At 52.0% G+C, this 20,273-nt stretch overlaps 1 protein-coding gene across 1 annotated transcript in view; it reads right to left on the minus strand.

Moving 5' to 3' along the window:
- Positions 1-5,009: 5,009 nt before the first annotated feature.
- The window catches only part of NPEPPS (aminopeptidase puromycin sensitive), a 29,750-nt gene continuing 14,486 nt past the window's right edge, over positions 5,010-20,273 (minus strand). The window contains exons 6-23 of the mRNA XM_038163391.1: positions 19,511-19,711; positions 18,035-18,131; positions 17,885-17,918; positions 16,565-16,679; positions 15,970-16,134; positions 15,048-15,152; positions 14,729-14,789; positions 13,932-14,041; positions 12,950-13,013; positions 12,097-12,236; positions 10,951-11,085; positions 9,691-9,910; positions 8,927-9,069; positions 8,542-8,598; positions 8,168-8,275; positions 7,112-7,267; positions 6,962-7,009; positions 5,010-5,261 (exon numbers count right to left, since the gene is read on the minus strand). Of these exons, the coding sequence (XP_038019319.1) occupies positions 5,109-5,261; positions 6,962-7,009; positions 7,112-7,267; positions 8,168-8,275; positions 8,542-8,598; positions 8,927-9,069; positions 9,691-9,910; positions 10,951-11,085; positions 12,097-12,236; positions 12,950-13,013; positions 13,932-14,041; positions 14,729-14,789; positions 15,048-15,152; positions 15,970-16,134; positions 16,565-16,679; positions 17,885-17,918; positions 18,035-18,131; positions 19,511-19,711 (2,112 nt within the window). The 3' untranslated portion in view covers positions 5,010-5,108. The remainder of the gene's footprint in view (positions 5,262-6,961; positions 7,010-7,111; positions 7,268-8,167; positions 8,276-8,541; positions 8,599-8,926; positions 9,070-9,690; positions 9,911-10,950; positions 11,086-12,096; positions 12,237-12,949; positions 13,014-13,931; positions 14,042-14,728; positions 14,790-15,047; positions 15,153-15,969; positions 16,135-16,564; positions 16,680-17,884; positions 17,919-18,034; positions 18,132-19,510; positions 19,712-20,273) is intronic.

Consider the following 20,273-nt stretch of genomic DNA (forward strand, 5'->3'; position numbering starts at 1 on the left):
GCGGAGGCGGCGGGCGGAGGCCGCAGCGGGGCGGGGGCGGTGGCGGTTCCCGGTGAGGCTGCGGGGCGGTGGCGGGAGATTATTTAAAAAAAAAAAAAAAAAAAAAAAAAAAAAAAGGAAGTGAAGAAAGAAAAAAAAAAAAAAGGGAAAAAAAAAAAAAAAAAGAAGGGGCCGCGCGAGCGGGGAGGCGGCGGCGCGCGCGCGCACCGGGCGGCGGAGGGATACGCCAGGAGGCCCCGCGCGCGCGCCCCGCGCCCGCCGCGCTGATTGGCCGGCGGGGCCCCCCCGGGCCGGCGCGCGCGCCCTCCCATTGGCTGAGCCGGCGGCGCGAGGCCATTGGCGAAGGGCGGGGGGGGGGCGCGAAGGGGGGGAGCGGGGGAGGAAAGTGAAGGGGCGGGGCTTCCGGCGGCGCGCGCGGGGATTGGGCGGGGCCGGGCCGGGACCATTGCCGGGGGGGGGGGGAGGGGGCGCGACCACCTTGGGCCGCGGGGGGGGGGCCCGGCACCGGGACCACCGGGACCACCGGCACGGAGACTCGGGTCACCGGCACCGCCGCCGGGCCCGGCCGTGCCCCGCGCAGCTCCGCCCGCGGCGGGCGCGGAAAGCGGCGGCGGCGGCACCGGAACCGGCTCGGGAGGAGGCACGTGCTCGGCGCGCAGCGGGAAAAGCGGAGCCGGAGCCGGTCTCCCGGGGCCGGGGGTGTGTCCGGCCGTGTCCGTGTGTCCCGCCCGGCCCTGCACAGTCGCTCCGGGACGCGATCCCGCAGGAACCGGGATGTGCTTCGGGCCGGTGGCGGGGCATGGAGGCGCTCCCCGGGGAGGCGGCCCCGCCCTGCACCGGCTCCGGTGGGGACAGCGGGGTCCCTCTGCTCCCGGCGTGTCCCCAAACCGCGGTGACACCGGGCACAGCCCAGGGATGCGGGAACGGGAAGGAGGAGAGGGAAAACGGGACAGGCGGAGAAGGCGCGGGTGGCAATTAACGGGCCGTACCGGCGAGCGGCAATTAGCGGCACAGAGAGCGCGGGGACGAGCGACAATTACCGGGACACAGCCCCGGCCCCTCCCGCGGCCGGGAGAGCCGAGCACCGCCCCGGGCGGGGGAGCGCCGGGCTCGGCCCTGGCAGCATCCCCCGCTCCCGCGGGATCCCGGGAAGGGAATTCCTCCTCGGGAGGGAGGGGTCGGGCTCTGGGACCGCTCCCGGGGGATGTCCGTGATCCCGGAGCTGACGGAGCTCCCGGGGTTTGGGATGGGTTTTGGGTTGGGTTTTGGGGTGTTCCCCACAGGGTGGTCAGGGACTGGAGCAGCTGCCCATGGAATGTCCGTGACCCCAGACCCTGCAGAGCTCCAAGGGTTTGGGATGGATGTTTTGGGTTGGGTTTTGGGGGTTCCCCAGAGGGGGTTGGAGCACTGGGCCAGCTGCCCATGGAATGCCCGTGATCCCAGACCCTGCAGAGCTCCCGGAGCGCTCGGGCAGCGCTGCCAGGGGCGCGCGGGTGGATTTTGGGGTGTCCTGCAGGGCCCTGGCACAGGCTGGACGGGGCCTGGAGCAGCTGGGCCGGTGGGAAATGTTCCTGCCCGTGGCCCTGGCTGGGAGTTGAGGTCCCTTCCCACCCAAACCACTCCAGGATCCCAAGGATGATCCAGGATCCTTGGAGTGAGAAACCCCAGGAGCAGCTGGCGCCAGCGTTCCCCTTCCAGCTGCAAACAGCTGCCTCCATCCAGGGGCCCTGGGGAGGTCCCGGCCTCCAGGCGCTTCCCGAGCCCGGGGCACGCAGAGGAGGAGGAGGAGCAGCTCCAGAGCTTCCTCCCGCGGGCCCAGTCCAGAATTCCCTGCCCAAAGCTGCCCGACAGGCCCGTGCTGCCCGCGGGCTCCCATCCCAGCCCCAGAGATTCCCACAAAGTGCAGCCGTTCCCCGGGGGAGCTCGGGGAGCAGAGCTCCTGCTGGCCCCGGGAGGAGTTTATTCATTGCTGGGGAAATGGGTGTGCCCAGGGCTCCGGGGAATATCCGCCATTCCCTAAAAAAGTGAGGGTACAGGGAACGTCCATCGTTACCCCAAAGACATCCAGGTTACAGGAAATACCCAGCATTCCCTCAAAGTTCCAGGGAATATCTGGCATTCCCTAAAAATTCCGGGTTCCAGGGAGCACAGGAACTGCCAGGGAGGAGAGCAGGGACAGGGCAGGGGATCCCCCGGCCTGGGTGGATCCCTGGGGGGACCCCCAGCCCCAGGGAACGCGCCCAAATCCCGTGGGCAAAATCACGGAATGGTTTGGGTGGGGAGGAGATCAAAACTCATCCAGGGCCACCGTGCCACGGGTGGGGACAGGTGCCACTGCCCCCAGGGGTGCAGGGACACTCTAGGGGTGCAGGGACAGGTGCCACTGCCCCAGGGGTGCAGGGACAGGTGCCACTGCCCCCAGGGGTGCAGGGACACTCCAGGGGTGCGGCAGCCACAGCTCCCTCGTTAATCACCACAATTCCCTCATTAATCACCACAATTCCCTCATTAATCAGCCCCCGAGCCCCATCTCTGCCCTTTCCTCACCCCCAAAACCCCTCTGTCCTGGTCCTGCCCCTCTCCCCAGCACCCCTTTGCCCCCGGTGATAGAAAGGAAGATTTCCTCGGGAGCAGACAGATCCCGGAGCTCCTCTCTGGGGCTCAGCCGCTCCCGGCCCAGCCTGGCTGTGTTTGTGCTGGGGTTGTTGTTTCTGTGCCTCTCCCGGCCCCCTCGGGGTTATTTTCATTCTGTGTGTGCAGGGAGCAGAAGGGAAAGCGGCTTAGGCTGGGGCAGGGCTGGTGCTGAGCAGGGAAATTCCCAAAGCAGGCTCGGGAGCGCAGCCGGCGAGAGCTCCGAGCCTCAGGGTTCCCGTCTGGGGGTTCCCCGCCCTGGAGGTGCCTCCAGGCTGTTACTGCACCGACTCTGCGCTGTTTAACACAAACTCTTTTATTCACCATCATTTCTTTCCTTTCTCTAAACTCAGTCCTGGGCAGTTCTGGAGTGCCCGAGGGTGGTTTTTGCTCAGGTTGCAGAGGCTCCGATCGGGGCTGGCAGCAAACCCCAGCCCTGGTGGCACAGGAGGGGTCCTGGGAGTGACACCTGGCCTCTGCTGTCCCCTCACAGCTCTGGGTCCTTTCAGCCTCCAAATACACCCAGCTCTGGGTCCTTTCAGGTTCTAAATAAACCCAGCTCTGGGTCCTTTCAGGTTCTAAATAAACCCAGCTCTGGGTCCTTTCAGCCTTCAAACAACACAAGGTGAGGACGTGAATTTCACATTGACATTTTTATTAACGCCAACTGTTTTATATCTTTTTTTTGTTTATTTTGTACTTTTTTTGGTTGTTTTTATTTTTGTGGGTTTTTTTGTAATTTTTTTTTTAAACAATAGCACAAAAATGTCTCGAGGGGAAGCAGTCTGACAAGTTAAGTCTGATGACCTTCTGAAAAAATTAACAGTTAAACCACACCAAGTACGAATTCCTGTTAAAGAAAATCAGGAAAAAGGGAGGAAAAACCAAAAATAAAAAGCTGGAACTCCAACCTTTGTGTATTAGAGGGCGGCTGGTTAGTAGGACCACACTGCTTTGGGAGGGGATGATGGCACAGCTTCATCTTCATCATCATCATCATCATCACTGATATAAGGCTTCAGAATCCAATTTCCACGGCACGGTGGGGAGGAAGGAGCAGGAGGACCGGGAGCAGCTGGATCCTCACGGGAGAGGGGCCGGGAACGGGAGATCGATCGGAGTGCAGCGACCTGGCTGCACCGACCTGGCTGAGCCTCCTGGACCCTGCTGACCCTCCTGGACCTTCCTGAGCCTCGATGACCCTCCTGAGCCTCCTGGACCCTGCTGAGCCTCCTGAGCCTCGCTGACCCTCCTGGACCTCGCTGACCTTCCTGAGCCTCGCTGACCCTCCTGGACCTCGCTGACCTTCCTGAGCCTCGATGACCCTCCTGGACCCTGCTGACCCTCCTGAGCCTCGCTGACCCTCCTGAGCCTCGCTGACCCTCCTGAGCCTCCTGGACCCCACTGACCCTCCTGGACCCTCCTGAGCCTCGCTGACCTTTCTGCTCGTGTGGCTCGGAGAGGAGGTTCCTTTGCAGGGACATCAGCAGGGCTGGGGAGCCCGGGACAAACAGAACAGGGGCTGGGGGACAAACAGAACAGGGGCTGGGGGACAAACAGAACAGGGCTGGGGACAAACAGAACAGGGCTGGGGACAAACAGAACAGGGCTGGGGAGCCCAGGATGAACAGAACAGGACTGGGGGACAAACAGAACAGGGGGTTGGGGAAGCCCAGGACAAACAGAACAGGGGATTGGGGGCTTTGGGGTTTTTTTGTGGGTTTTTTTGCTGAGAGGTAACACAAAAGGAAGGGGAACCCTGCGATCGTGGTGGGGAGGGGTTCAGGGGCATCTCCCCAGAGCCTGGCACAGGTTCTGCCCAGCACCGGCCCGGCCCTGCCAGCTGCTCCAGGCGGGGCTGAGGCCCCGCTCCTGCCTCGCCCTCTGCCCTGACCTGAACCCCCTGGGCTGCTCCTTCTGGGGAGGGAGGGTGAAAAACCAGAGCACTGCCAATGAGTGTGTCAGGAAAGGGGACAGGGAGTTAAATATTGTAACCACTGACAAGGCTGGAGGAAGTTTCACAGTTTTGTTATGCTCTATTTTATTACTATCATATTTACAGATTTTTCTCTCTCTTTTTTTTTTTTTGTGTTTTTGTGTTTTTTCTCTCTCTCTCTCTTTCTGCAGAATCGCTGATAGGTTTTGTTGTTGTTGTTGCTGCTGTTTTCTGAACAGAATTTTCCCAAATTCTTGGAGTGTGTGAGCAGGAACCGATTAAACTCTACATTCACGGTCCAATCCCCACGGGCTTGAGGAGGAGGAGGAGAAGGAGGAAGAGGAAATAAACAAAACAAAAAACAAAAAAAAAAAAAAAAAGGAAAAAAAACAGGAAAAAAAAAAAACCAAGGAAAAAAAAAAAAAAACAAAAAGAAGGGGAAACAAACCAAAACCAAAACTCCCAAATTGTCGGCACGTGGGGCGGCGGCGGGGGCTCCTCCCGGTGCCCGGGGCTGCGGGGGCCGCGGCGGGCGGGGGGCTCACACCGGGGCGGGCGGGGCGCGGCGCTGCTGCAGGAAGTGCTGGATGCTGTCGGCGTCGCGCCGCAGCCACGCCGCGTTCAGCAGGATGTTCTCGCAGCACTGCTGCACCGTGCGCTCGGCCGACGGCGCCGGGTGGCTCTCGAAGAACGCCTGCGGGGGACAGCGACAGCCGCGGGTGGCGGGGGGACAGCGCCGGGGGGCGGGAGCGATGCCGAGAGCGCGGCCCGGGGCGAGCGGGGCGGGGGAGATGGAAAATCAGCCCCTGGTGGCAGCCCCAAAACTCGGGCACAGGCACGGGCAGCACGGCCCCGGCACCTGCGGGGATGGGGGAACACCTGCGGGGACGGGGAAACACCTGCGGGGATATGGGAACACCTGCGGGGACGGGGAAACACCTGCGGGGATATGGGAACACCTGCGGGGATGGGGAAACACCTGCGGGGACGGGGAAACACCTGCGGGGATATGGGAACACCTGCGGGGATATGGGAACACCTGCGGGGACGGGGAAACACCTGCGGGGACGGGGGGAACACCTGCGGGGACGGGGAAACACCTGCGGGGATATGGGAACACCTGCGGGGACGGGGGAACATTCCAAAGGAAGGGGTGCCCCGTCCAGCTCTGCCCTGCCCAGGACGATGATCCCGCAGTCCCAGCCTGGCCCTGAGGGCGCTGCCCTCACACCCTGCAGCTCTGGGGCTCGCAGGGATCATCAGCTGAACCCCAGGCCCTGCTCAGACACCCCAAAACCCCACCCCGGCCCCGAGCCGCACACCCCAACAGCTCCAGATCAGCCGAAACTGCCCCGAGGGGAAACCGCTCTGAAACCCTTCCAGGGCATTCCCCAGCTTCCCGTTCCGCCAGGCAGCGACCCCTGGACAGAGCCCCAGGGGCTGGACAGGGACCCCAGGGGCTGCACAGGGACCCCCAGGGGCTGCACAGAGACCCCCAGGGGCTGCACAGGGACCCCAGCCCCAGGGCAGAGCCCCCAGCCCCAGGGCAGAGCCCCCAGCCCCGTTTTGGCCGGGCACTCTCCCGTTTCCCCTGGAGGAGCTCCCCGGGGCTGCTGTGACTCTGCATTTTGCAGGGCCTGGAGCTGTCCCTGCCGCCCTCCAAGCAGCTTTTCCCAGGATTTGGCAGATCACCTCGCACCCTGCAAGGTGACACTGAGGCTCAGACGTGGGAAATTCCCCTCTCAAAGGTCAGGAATTCTCTTGGAAATGAGCTAGGAGTTAATTAGGGGCAGTTTTCCCCCTCAGTGTTTTGCAAAAAAAAAAACAAAAAAAAAAAAAAAAAAAAAAAAAAAACAACCAAATTCTAATGCAGAATTTCTCTGTAAAGTCACTTCTGCTATGAAATCTTTGCTAAGAAAAGTCATTAAATGATAAAAAGGACAGAGCCAGCTCAGGGCTCAGCTGATCTTTGGCATAACAATTCCTCCCGAGTGCTTTCCTAGCAGGAACGTGCTAATTAACCAATTAACAGCCCTGTTCTACAGTTTCTTCTTCCAGGATGTTCTTGGGAAAACGTGGGGAAAGAATAAATAAGGAAATCCCACCCACTGTGAGAGCTCTAGCAGTGGTGGGGTTGGGATGGCTCTGAACGTTTCAAAGCTGCTGCCAAGCCCTGCTGGATTCTGTCAAAGCTGAAATCAAGAATAAATCGGTGGAAACTCCAGATCACCTCCAAAATGCTGCTTCCAGGCATTTCAGTCACATTTCATCCAGCCTAAAGAGGGGCAGTTTGGGCACACAACAACAAAACCCGCCAGGGTTTGACTCTTCCAGCCAGAGCACCCCAAGTTCATCAGTGACTAATTAGTAAATTCTTTAATTAAAGCTTCTTACCTTCACTTCTGCAGCCATTTTATCATTTGCAAATCCATCCACTGTGAGCTGAAGGGGGGAAAAAACCCAAGATTAACTTATGAATGAATGAGTTATTCCATTAAAGGTGAAATTCCCCACTTCCAGGCCTTTTCCTCAGGCCCCACGTACCTTTATTAATCTGGATATTAGGAATCCACCTTGGTATCGATTATAGAGCTCCTCCCAATTGTCCCTTACGAATTTCCAAGCAGCTTTCCTGCCCTGCTTGCTGCCTCCAGCCACTCCTCCAATCACTGACACCGTGTCCTGGGGACGTACCTCTTCCTGGGAGGGAAATCTTATCAGTATTCCACATTTCCCCAACGATTCCAGCACCTTCCGTTGAGGTTTTAGGTATTTCTACAGCCAGTCTGCCAATCAAGGCGATTTTTTACCCCAAAATTTAATGTACAACTCAAATATTGAAGGAGAAGCAAATCCCTGAGTTACCCTCAGGTTACACCCACCAGAAAATCTTATTTTAACTAAAGAAGGAAAGACTTGGAGAGATTATTTTGGCTCTGTGGTAAATTGAGAGGTCAAACTGCACTCAGGCTTCCTGGGAATTGGTGCTGGAAGCAGAGCAGCGCCAGGAAAATTGGGATTAATTTCCACAGCCCCAGGAAAAACTGCTCTGAGCACAGAAAATCCCCACAGCAGCTGCCTCCAACCAGAGAAATCACAATTTGCTTCATTTGGAACCAGCTCATCCAGAGGTTTTTTAATTTGGAACCATCTTACTCAGACTTTCTGTTAATTTGGAACCAAGTCTCTCAGATTTTTGTTCATCTAGAAGAAATTCCCTCAAATTTTTGTTGATCTGGAACCAACTCTCTCAGATTTTTCCCAATTTGAAACCAGCTCACTCGAATTCTGGTTAATTTGGAACCAAGGCTCTCAGATTTGAGTTACTCTGAACCAACTCTCAGATTTTTCTGAATTTGGATCCAATTCAGCCAAATTTTTCTAAATTTGGACCCAAGTCAGCCAAATTTTTGTTAATTTGGACCCAGCTCACCAAATTCTTCTCAATTTGGACCCATTTCAGTCAAATTTCTCCCAATTTGGACCCAGCTCAGCCACATTTGGAGTTTCCCCAGAACTCTGAAGGCAGAGCCCCCAGCTTGACCAGGAGGAGAATCCCTGCAGGGCAGCCCGGGGTGCTCCCCAGGGAAGGGAACTCACCGAAAGTGCAAAGGTGAGAACTTTCTGGATCAGCTCGGGCTGGGAGATGGCCCCGAGGACGCGCTCGATCCGGTTCTTCTCCTCCTGCATGTCGGCCTGCTTGTGCAGCTGCAGGGCAAGCACGTCCCAGGTTAGCTCTCATTCATTCCACGCCTAACGAGCCCTCTGTGGCTGCCAGAGCTGCTAATTACTCAGCAAACCTCATCAGGGACAAATTGGCCTGGCCGGTGGCGCCGTTAACCCACGGAATGAAGTGATTTTCACCGGTTTGTGCAGGGCAGCACAGGGAGAATTCCCAAGGGAATTTCACAGCCCAGCCCAGCCCAGAGGGATTTCTGGGGGGAAATGTGGGGTTCTGGGGAGCCAGCACCCACCTTCAGCATGGTGTCCAGGGTGGAGCTGTCCCCGTGCTTCAGCACGGTCACGTAGACCTGGGAGAAAAGCAGGAAATAAAACCATGGCACTTCTGGGAATAAATGCAGCAATTTGTCTGGAACTGGGCTGCAATCCCCACATCTGGAAGCGCCAGCCCTGCTCCCTCCTGGGCTTTCACTCTGCTTCGGGGAGATGCTTCAACTCCTGGATGTTTTCCTCCATTTCAGGAGAATTTTGGCAATTCCAAGAGCGGAAAAACCACCAGGACGACAAAAAGCAGGATCCCATCTCCCACGCTGCTTCCCTCTCATTGCCACCCTTTGGAATACACCTGCCAAGGGGAGGGGACAGATTGAGGGGACCCCAAAGCCCCCCAGGACCTACAGGACTCCTCAGGTCAGCAGACAGGATGTGCTTCCCTTCCACGTGCTCCTTGAAGCGGCGCCGGGCCTCTTCCAGCGTCGCCTTGTGCCCGGCTTTTCCCAGCTTGCCCAAAACCAGCCCCCTCAGCAGGGCGTCCAGGTGGCCTAGGAGAGAGGAAGAACAGAAAAATGGGATTATCTGGGAGCTTTTCCCAGTTTTCCTAAGGTCAGCCCCCTCAGCAGGGTCTAGGAGTGAGGAAAAATGGATAAATGGGATTATTTAGGAGCGTTTCCCAATTTGCCCAAAACCAAACCCCTCAGGAGGGTCTAGGAGTAAGAAAGAACAGAAATATGGGACTATTTGGGAGACAAACCTGATTTACACCCACCCCAGGCTGGATTTCTCAGCAGTTCCCCCCAAACCCCTTATGATTCTTACCCACCCCCAGCTGGATTTCCCAGCAGTTCCCCCAAACCCGTTAAGGTTTTTTCTCAACCCCAAGCTGCATTTCCCAGCAGTTCCCCAGACCCTGATGATTTTATCCACCCCAAGCTGGATCTCCCAGCAGTTCCCCAGACCCTGATGATTTTATCCACCCCAAGCTGGATCTCCCAGCAGTTCCCCAGACCCTGATGATTCTCACCCACCCCCAGCTGGATTTCCCAGCAGTTCCCCAAACCCCTGATGATTTTTTCCACCCCCAGCTGGATCTCCCAGCAGCTCCCCAGCCCCTGCTGATTCCCAGCCACCCCAGCAGGCTGCCAGCCCCAGCAGAACTCTCCTACCCTCTCCAGGTTTGGGGTCCCAGCCCAGCCTCTCCCCGATGGGGGAGAAGACGTCTCTGACGAACACCTGGATGTCCTCGTAGAAGTCTGTGTGGGACAGGAGCGTGCCCAGGATGCCCAGGTTGCAGCTCAGGTCGCTCCACACGGTGTAGTTGGGCTCGTTCACAAAAGCTTCCATCACTTTCAGCACCTCCACGGTGCTGATGATTCCAGCTCGGGCCTGGGGGGGAGGAAGAAAAAGGAAAAGAAGAGATTAATCCCCATTTTTAATAGCTCATCATTTATTTTATTGATTATTAGGAAAATACAGGGATTAATCCCATTTTTAATGGGATTGCCCCAATCCCAGAGGCTCTCCCCCGTTGCCAGAGGCTCTCCCCCGTTCCCAGATGATTTTCCCCCATTCCCAGATGATTTTCCCCCGTTCCCAGAGGCTCTCCCCCTGTTCCCAGATGATTTTCCCCCGTTCCCAGAGGCTCTCCCCCGTTCCCAGAGGCTGTCCCCCGTTCCCAGATGATTTTCCCCCGTTCCCAGAGGCTGTCCCCTGTTCCCAGATGATTTTCCCCCGTTCCCAGATGATTTTCCCCCGTTCCCAGAGGCTCTCCCCCGTTCCCAGAGGCTGTCCCCCGTTCCCAGATGATTTTCCCCCATTCCCAGAGGCTGTCCCCTGTTCCCAGATGATTTTCCCCCGTTCCCAGATGATTTTCCCCCCGTTCCCAGATGATTTTTCCCCGTTCCCAGAGGCTCTCCCCCGTTGCCAGAGGCTGTCCCCCGTTCCCAGATGATTTTCCCCCGTTCCCAGAGGCTGTCCCCCGTTCCCAGAGGCTCTCCCCCGTTCCCAGATGATTTTCCCCCGTTCCCAGATGATTTTCCCCCATTCCCAGATGATTTTCCCCCGTTCCCAGAGGCTCTCCCCCGTTCCCAGATGATTTTCCCCCGTTCCCAGATGATTTTCCCCCGTTCCCAGAGGCTGTCCCCCGTTCCCAGAGGCTGTCCCCCGTTCCCAGATGATTTTCCCCCGTTCCCAGAGGCTCTCCCCCGTTCCCAGAGGCTCTCCCCCGTTCCCAGAGGCTGTCCCCCGTTCCCAGATGATTTTCCCCCGTTCCCAGATGATTTTCCCCCGTTCCCAGAGGCTCTCCCCCGTTCCCAGATGATTTTCCCCCGTTCCCAGATGATTTTCCCCCGTTCCCAGAGGCTCTCCCCCGTTCCCAGAGGCTCTCCCCCGTTCCCAGAGGCTGTCCCCCGTTCCCGGGGGCTCACCAGGGAGAAGAGGTCGTTCTGCAGCCCCAGCCTGTCCACGGGGGGCAGGGACAGGTCCCTGATGGCCGGGATCAGGCTCTCCAGCATGGCCGGGCTGTACTGCGTGCGGTAGAAGCCCACGGTGCCCAGGTTCAGCTGCAGCACAAACACAGCAGGGCCTCAGCAGCCATCCCACAGCTCGTGCTGCTCTGGGATATGCTCCGGGGTCGTGTGCATTTGAACAGTTTGGTTTATGGAGGTATATTTACATTAATGCCATTTATTGTTATATGTCGTTACAGAAAATGTGATTTATATTAATATATAGTTGCATATATGTATCTAAAATATGTCTTTGTAACTATTAATATGTACCTAAAATACGTATTTGTATTTATACTCATCTATCTAAACTTTATATTTATAGGCATTTATCTAAAATATCTTTGTATCTATTTATATTCATCAAAAATATATATCTTTATATTGTTACATATTTAAAATAGGCCTTTATATCTATGCATATTTATCTCAAATAAATCTTCATATTTATCTAAAATATACATCTCTATATATGTGTTTTATATATGAAAAGCATATGAAGGAAAACTATATATGGAATAACAATAATTAATTATGTATTAATATATATTATATACATATACAAAATATAATTGAAAAATAGAAATATATTGTATATCATTATATCCATTAAAATAATAAAATGTACAGACCTACAATATATATACAGTTAAGAATTTAAATATAAATATATTATAGTAAGAGACTATATGTAATACATGGCATAAAGTATATAATGATTGTAATAAGTATAATTTATAATTATAAAGTATATCATGATTGTAAATAATTATAATAATTGCAATGGTAATGAGACAATAATGCAATAACCATAGTAACAATAATAATGATCACAATGACTAAAAAACCACCACATCTCAACTCCAATCCTGCTTTTAATTTCACTTTTTTTTCCAGGCTTGAATTCCCAAAAAACTCCAGTTGACAGGAAAGAAAGGGGAGGAACGGGAACCAAAACTCCACAGCAGCACGGGGCAGAAAAGAAGGTTTTGCAGAGGAAAACCAGAATTCCAAGGGGAAAGGGAAGTAAAAGAGGGAGGAGGGAAAGGGAAGTTGAGGCCTCACCTTGACCCAGTGCTCCGGCTTGGTGTCCTTCAAGACCACGGTGAGCTCGGGCTTGTCCATCAAAACCTGCAGTTTGGCACAGCTGGGGTCCTCGCTCGTGCAGATGCTGATGGGCACCATCCACATGGGGAAATCCTCCCCTGGGCAGAGGGAAAACCAGGGGAAAGCGGCTGAATCGCTGGGAAACAGCTCAGAGCAGCCCAGCTCCAGCAGCGAAAATGGAATCGGGAAAAAAAAAAGCCCAAATCCGAAACGTCGGTTTTTAGAGGTAAAAATCGGAGGGAAAACGTCAGTTTTAATCAGAAGTAAAATGTCGGTTTTAGAGGTGAAAATCTGAGGGGAAATGTCCATCTTAGAGGTAGAAAATCTGAGGGAAAACATGAGTTTCAGAGTTAAAAATCTGAAGGAAAATGACAGTTATAGAGCAAAAAAGCCCTAAAATCTTTGAATCAACTTTCAAGCCAAACATTTCATTTAGATAGGCACGGAAGGTGAGTGGAATCAGTGGTTGTGCCCACCTGAAGTGGTTTTATTTCATTTATTTCAGCACCACCACAAACCAGCTGCTCCCCAGCCCCTCAGAGGGCCCAGGCCCTAAAATTGATATTTCTGGAAGAATTTTGAGATGAGGAATGCTGCTCTCCATGCCAGGATATGGAAACCACAGGCGGGAAAGGCCCAAACTTGGATTTCCTCAGATTTTCCCACCTGGATCCAGGCAGAGCACAGGCCTGGGGCTGCTTCAGCTCCCAAAATTGCTGCTTTCGGATGAAAAACAACAGAAAACCAACAATATCCCTTCAAAATTGGGATGTTTTGTGGTTTTGTGCCCACCCATTCCTGCTCCTCTTACCAGTATATGGTCCACTGGCACAGAATTTCTTCTGGACCAATTTCAACACTCTGTCATCTTCTTGCTGAGGGGAAAAAAAAATTTAAGAAAGAAAAAAAGGCAAGAAAATGAGAAAAGGGGATGATTAGCACGTTTAATTTCAATTCCTACCCTGTTTCATGGAATGATTTGGGTTTTTCCCCTCAGAAAAAGACAAATCCCTGCTGGAGCGGCCACGGCCTGGCTGCAGCTCCCGGCCCTGATCCTCCCTCGTCCCACAACTCGTGGAATAAGCACAACAGGAGTGGAATTATTCCCTCCCCCACTAACATTCCCCAAAGTCAGCAAACTCCAGGGATCCAGGGAGTTTTGGGATGAATCCGCAGGGATCTGGCACCTCCCGCCCGTCAGGAGCAGAGCTGTGCCCACACGGAGCCTGCCCGGAGCCCAGGGAGCGCTCAAAACCAGGGAATATTGACCCATTTGACCCAAAATCTAGGCACAACTCCACTTTTATAGCCCCTGATCCAAGGGAATGCTCAAAACCAGGGAATATTGACCCATTTGACCCAAAATCTAGGCACAACTCCATTTGTATAGCCCCTGATCCAAGGGAATGCTCAAAATCAGAGAATATTGTTCCATTTGACCCAAAATCTAGGCACAACTCCATTTTTATAGCCCCTGATCTAAGAGAATGCTCAAAACCAGAGAATATTGATCCATTTGACCCAAAATCTAGGCACAATTCCACTTTTATTACCCCTGATCCAAGGGAATGCTCAAAACCAGAGAATATTGTTCCATTTGACCCAAAATTTAGGCACAATTCCATTTTTATAACCCCTGATCCAAGGGAATGCTCCAAATCAGGGAATATTGTTCCATTTAATCCAAAATTAAGCCACAATTCCATTGTTACCATCCCTGATCCAAGGGAATACTCAAAATCAGAGAATATTGTTCCATTTGACCCAAAATCTAGGCACAATTCCATTTTCACCTGTTCAGCCTCGACGTAAATGAGTGGAAATCCCATTTGTTTGGTCCACGTGTTCATCACAGCAGCAATGGGTTTGCCACTGGCTTTTTCCAGGCTTTCCCAGAGATCCTCTGCAGGAGAAAAGGATTTGAATCAGGTTTTATTAGGGACAGCACAGGAAAGTGGGGTTCTTACTTCACCTTTTCCACTTTTGAGTTTTGTTGAACTTTAACAGGTGACAGGCAAAAAAAAAAAAAGGGAATTGTTTAAACCTCCTCAGGAAGGAGAGAAGGGAATAGCAGCTTCTTTACTGCTAAAAACCCCAATCAATACACGTGGTGATACAAAAATTAACATTAAATATTAAAAGAGAACAACGTTTCCCTGTAGGTTTTTTATGCATTTTGTCAAAAATCGCTGAGCAAACGCCACAGACTGGATTTGGCTGATTGAGCTTTGATGTCCCCACTTGCACATTTGTGCCTGATCCACAAAAATAGAAGGTTTAAAAGCAAAAATATCTGACTTTGACCTGTTTAATCACAGGATCAATACTGCAGAAGGCTCTCTTGGCAAACCAAAGAATATTTGTGACGTGTTTTTCAGTGGTAACTGAAAAATATCTTACAAATACTGGAGATCACCTCAGCCACACACTCCAGGGGCAGAAAATCCCCAGGCAGGCTGAATCCTGCCTGTGCAGGGCATGAAACGGGGAACAAGCCAGGAATTTCCTGGAATTTCAATTATTTCAGGTGCAAAACCAGCAGTTTTGAGTCCAAAAATAACTTTTGTGCCCATCCCAGTGACCCAGTTACCTGTGGCAGCATTCCTCTGCTGGAACTTGGTCAGGTACAGGTTCATTCCTTTCCGGAAATCCTGGGAACACACAAGTGGAGATGTCACAGGGATTTCCCATCCTCCTCCTACTCTGCATTTACCCCAGGAATCAGGCAAGGAATCTTCAAAATCACTAATTCCTTCTGTATTTCCCATTATTATTTCTTCCAGATTACTTCAAACAGAGCTTGAAGTGGAGAAATTTTCAAAACACAGAACAAATTCTTTTTTTTTATAAACCCCAGTAATTTTAGCTGTTAAAAACGCCCTGAAAATCTCCATTTCTCATCCCTTTACCTCATCCCCAATGTAGTCGTGCAGCATCCGGATCACAGAGGCTCCCTTGCTGTAGGAAATGGCATCAAATATTTCATCCACCTCGGAGGGATGGCCCACGCTGACCTGTGGGAAGCACCACATCCCCAGTGAGAAGGATTTGGGCTGTCAAAAAATTGCATTTTGCTTGTGGCAGCGTTTTAGAGTTGAAAATCTGAAGTAAAATCATTTTTGGAGGTGAAATCTGAGGGAAAATGTCAGTTTTAGAGGTAAAAAATCTGAGGGAAAATCAATTTTTAGAGGTGAAAATGTCAGTTTTAGCGATGAAAATGTGAGGGAAAATCAGTTTTAGATGTGAAAATCTGAGGGATTCTTTCTCTCCTCTCCCACTGCTGGATTGTTTGAGGGGAATCTCTGCCCCCAGACAAGGAAAATCCCCCAGATATGGCTGGGTCAGGGCTGGTTTGGAAGTTAAACATGGTTTCAGTTATGTTTTGGTGCTGGATCAGATAAATGTGGGGATCTTCCTTCAATCTTTGGCTTCCCAAAAGCAGCAAAGCTTTTGTTAAATTAAGATTAAGATTGTTAAAATTGTTTAATCCAGGGATAGTGGACAAGGCACACTCAGGGCACACTCAATCACTAAAGTGAGCTGCTGGACAAGGTCATTTCCCAAAATCTGTATCACCAAAGATTTCTTAGAACCCTAGAATCCCTAGGAACTGGAATCCCCTGGCACTGCAATCCCCTGGCACTGGATCTCTAGGATTTAGAATTCCCAGGAGTTCCACGGGAGCCTTTTGGGGCACAGGGAGAGCAGAACCCACCGAGCGCGGCCGCAGCTCCGGATTCCGCTTCGCTCGGCGGCCACCACAGAACGACAGAATTCCCTTTGTGATTCCAGGGAAAAGGGGAAAAAAAAGGCTGGAGAAGCAGGACTGACCTCGATGGGGTGGCTGTTGTCTAAGGCATCGAGCTCCTGGGCCCGTGTGTAGTCAGCAGACACGAACTGGGTCCAGATGTCGTACTCGGGGAAGCAGTGATCCACGCACAGGTACTCGATCCACGAGGCAAAGCCCTCGTTCAGCCACAGGTGGGTCCACCACTCCTGCAGGACACAAAACACAGGGATGGAGGACAAAACCCACAGGGAATGCTAGAGTGGTTATTTTGACAGCGTGCTGCTGTTTAGGGGCACCCAAACACACATTTTGGGCAGGATAGGAAGCAGCTTTAAATCAAAAATGGGATTTTGGAGGGTTTAGGTACCACAAACTACCATTTAAATATTAAATGAATTATGTTATCACAGCAGGTTGCTGTTTAGCAGCATCCCAACACACATTTTGGGCAGGATAGGAAGCTGATTTAAATCAAAAATGACATTTTGAAGGGTCAGCTACCATATAGCACCATTGAAATATGAAATTAATCATGTTAGCACAATGTGCTGCTGCTTAGGGGCACGCAGGCCCAGATTTTGGGCAGGACAGGAGGCAGACTGAAATGAAAGCTGGGATTTTGGAGGGCTGAGGTACCATGGTGACGAGGTTCCCAAACCACTGGTGAGCCAGTTCGTGTCCCACCACCAGAGCCACCCACTGGCGGGACGAGGAGCAGGAATTCTTGGGGTCGATGAGCAAAGCAGTCTCCCTGTGGTGGAGAGAAAACCAGAACTCAGCAGGGTGGGGACAGCCCCAGGGCGAGAAAAAACCACAACCCAAAGGAGGTGACATTACCTAAGAGAGGAAAAAACCCCCAAAAACCAACCCAAAATCTCTCTCAGTGTAGCCATGGAATTCTCGGGGTGGGTGAGTTCCACAGCTGCTGGAGTGCTTTGGAGCAGGAATTATTTCATGGCATGCAAGAAGTGGAAGGAAAAAAATAAACCCAAGGAGAAGGAGGAAAATTTTGATTTTATTTATCAAAATGCTCCCCTGGGTAATTTTTGGAAGCTCAGCTCCCTCTGTGCTCCAGGGTGGGGCAGATCCTGCCCCCCTCAGCGTTCCCACAGGAATTCTGCCTCTCCCAAGAGGTGCCAACAGCAATTTGTGCTCTGTGGCACCTCCCAGCCCCGCTCAGGGGCCTCTGGAATGCTGCAATTCCAGGGAAATCCTCCCCAGGGACGGTGCTGCAGCGCCCCGAATGGGGCAGAGCAAACTCAGCACAAAGGGGCAAAAATTCACAGCTCCAGCCCAAAAATTCTCCTCATCCTGGAGAAATAGATTTATATTTTTTTCCCCACAAGGAATAAAATACCAGATTTCATCAGAATTGCAATGGACAGGGGAAAAAAATAAAACCTGGGCTCGAGTTTGTTTTGGTTTTTATAAGGCCAAATTCAAAGCTGAGCAGAAGAAATCCCAAATTATTTCAGGATTTAAAGTCCAAAGTTTACAAGTTGTTCAAAATTCGGGGAAATCCTCCTGACCACCAGCACAGAAAACAAATTAATATCAAGCCAAAGTGCAAAAGCTTGATCAGAAGAAGGAAAAAAATCAAACTGCAAAGGAAGGCGAGTTAATACTTTTGATTTTCCCACCTCCACACCTTCACTCTGTGGCTGCCAAATTTACCTACGAGGTAACAGAAACTCTCCCAGCTGTGTCAGGAGATTTTAAGGGGGAAAAAAGGGGCCAAGAAGGTTTTTCCAATTTAAAACCCTCAGCCAGTGGCTGATTTTTGCCTTCCTGAGCTGCAACAACAGCACCAAAATGATCCAAACCAAACTACAAATGGAAAGATTGGCTCTGTCTGATTTGGGATGACACCCAGCAATTAGAGCTGCTCAAACGAATCCAATTAACTCCAAGAATTAATGAACAGAGAGGGGGAAAGACAGGATTTTAACACCATACCTATAAGTAACAAGGCCCCAGTTCTCCATGGCACCTTTATAAAATAAATACAAAGGTTTATTGATATTGATCCACACCTCTTCCTGAGAGTTTTTATATTAAAAGAATGCTAATAAAATACAATTTCAGCAATGAAGTGAGTTACTTTACCAGCAGCAAAGTCTGCAATAGCTATGAGATCAATTTTAGGAAGAGGGTAAGGAACATTGAAGTAGTCCTTATAAAAAGGCAGAGTTTTAGCAGCAACCTGTAAGAAAGGAGAGGAGAAACGTTCTGTTAACCTGGAACGGGGCAACACGGGGGAAAGTGGGACTGAAACTGAGGAATTGGGATTGGAACTAAGAAACTGAGGTTGAAATTAGGAAATTACAAATGAAACTTAGAATTTATGACTGAAACTAGGAAAAAACCCCAGACTCCCAGATTTCAGTGAATGACCACACCCCAACCCCCCCAAGCCTGACTCAGATTTACCTCCAGGGTGAACTGGCCCTGCTTGGAAAAAAAACCCAAAAAAACAGGAATAAAACAACAAAATCCATCAAAAAAACAAAAAAAACAGGAATACAACAACAAAATCCATCCAAAAAAACCATTGCCCTGCTCAGCCTTGCCCATGGGCACACAGATGCGCACCAGGACACCGTGTGCATCTACACCCCACCAAAAACCCCAAAAAAACACAAAAAGCCCCCAAAACTCAGATTTATGTGAGTGCCCAGACCCCAAACCTGTCTCAGATTTACCTCCAGGGCGAGCTTGCCCTGCTCAGCCTTGCCCATGGGCACATAGACGCGCACCAGGAGTCTCTGTACGTCTATAACCCACCAAAAACCCACAAAAAACCACAAAAAACCCACAAAAAAAATCAAAACCCCCAAAAACCCCAGAAACACCCCAAAACTCAGAGACTGACTGGATCCCAAATTCCCCCAGGTTTACCTCCAGGGCAAACTTGCCCTGCTCAGCCTTGCCCACGGGTGTGTAGACGCGCACCAGGACTCTGCAGATGTCTATAACCCACCAAGAACCCCAAAAAACCCCAAAACTCAGAGACTGACTGGCTCCCAAGCCCCCCAAACCTGTCTCAGATTTACCTCCAGGGCGAACTTGCCCTGCTCGGCCTTGCCCACGGGCGTGTAGATGCACACCAGGACTCTGCAGATGTCTATAACCCACCAAGAACCCCAAAAAACCCCAAAAAACCACCAAAAAACCCCCAAAAACCAGAGAAACACCCCAAAACTCAGAGTCTGACTGGCTCCCAAAGCCCCCCAGATTTACCTCCAGGGCGAACTTGCCCTGCTCGGCCTTGCCCACGGGCGTGTAGACGCGCACCAGGACTCTGCAGATGTCTATAACCCACCAAGAACCCCAAAAAACCCCAAAAAATCCCAAAACTCAGAGACTGACTGGCTCCCAAGCCCCCCAAACCTGTCTCAGATTTACCTCCAGGGCGAACTTGCCCTGCTCGGCCTTGCCCACGGGCGTGTAGACGCGCACCAGGACTCTGCAGATGTCTATAACCCACCAAGAACCCCAAAAAACCACCAAAAAAACCCCAAAATCCAGAGAAACACCCCAAAACTCAGAGTCTGACTGGCTCCCAAAGCCCCCCAGATTTACCTCCAGGGCGAACTTGCCCTGCTCGGCCTTGCCCACGGGCGTGTAGACGCGCACCAGGACGCCGTCCTGCGACCGCGCCTCCACGAAGTCGTACTCGCCCACCACGAAGGCCACCAGGTACGTGGACATCACCGGCGAGCGCGCGAACTTCACCTCCACCAGGCTCTCGTCGTCGGGGTACGGCCGCCGCTCCACCACGTTCTGGGCAGACAGGGTTTGGGGAGGGAACCCGCGGTTTGGCACGCGCGCCATTGGGCTTCGGGGCTCCAAAAGGTGAATTTTTTTTTACCCGAGGGTTGGGTTTTTTAAGACACGGAGCTCCAGAATGAGAGGCGTGAAAATGAGAGGGAAAAGCCCAAAATGGAATTTCTAACTGGGGTTTCTTTATGCTGCCTCACACGTGTGAGCTTTCGCTTCAAATCTCAGCACTCCAGGGGAAGTTTGAGGCTCAGTCTGAAGAACTGAGAAAGTCTCGCAACCCCAAACCCAGGCCAGCGCAGCTTTGGGGCTCCAAAACATGAGTTTTTTACCCAAATACTGTTTTTTACAATGCAAGAAACTCCAGAAGCTGTGGGACACTTGGATTCGAGCAGCTCTTTGCTTTAGGACAAGGAAGGTCGGGTCTAATTAGCAGAGAGAGGCTTGGTCACCTCAAACCACGTGCAGGCAGCAAATGAAAAATGCTCATTTTGTTCATTTGTGTTTATTCTGCTTCCACATTTTATCCCAGCTCGGGACAAAACCCAGAGAGGAAAACTCACAA

This window comes from Motacilla alba, chromosome 27 (genome assembly GCF_015832195.1).
Source record: "Motacilla alba alba isolate MOTALB_02 chromosome 27, Motacilla_alba_V1.0_pri, whole genome shotgun sequence".
NCBI lineage: Eukaryota > Metazoa > Chordata > Aves > Passeriformes > Motacillidae > Motacilla > Motacilla alba.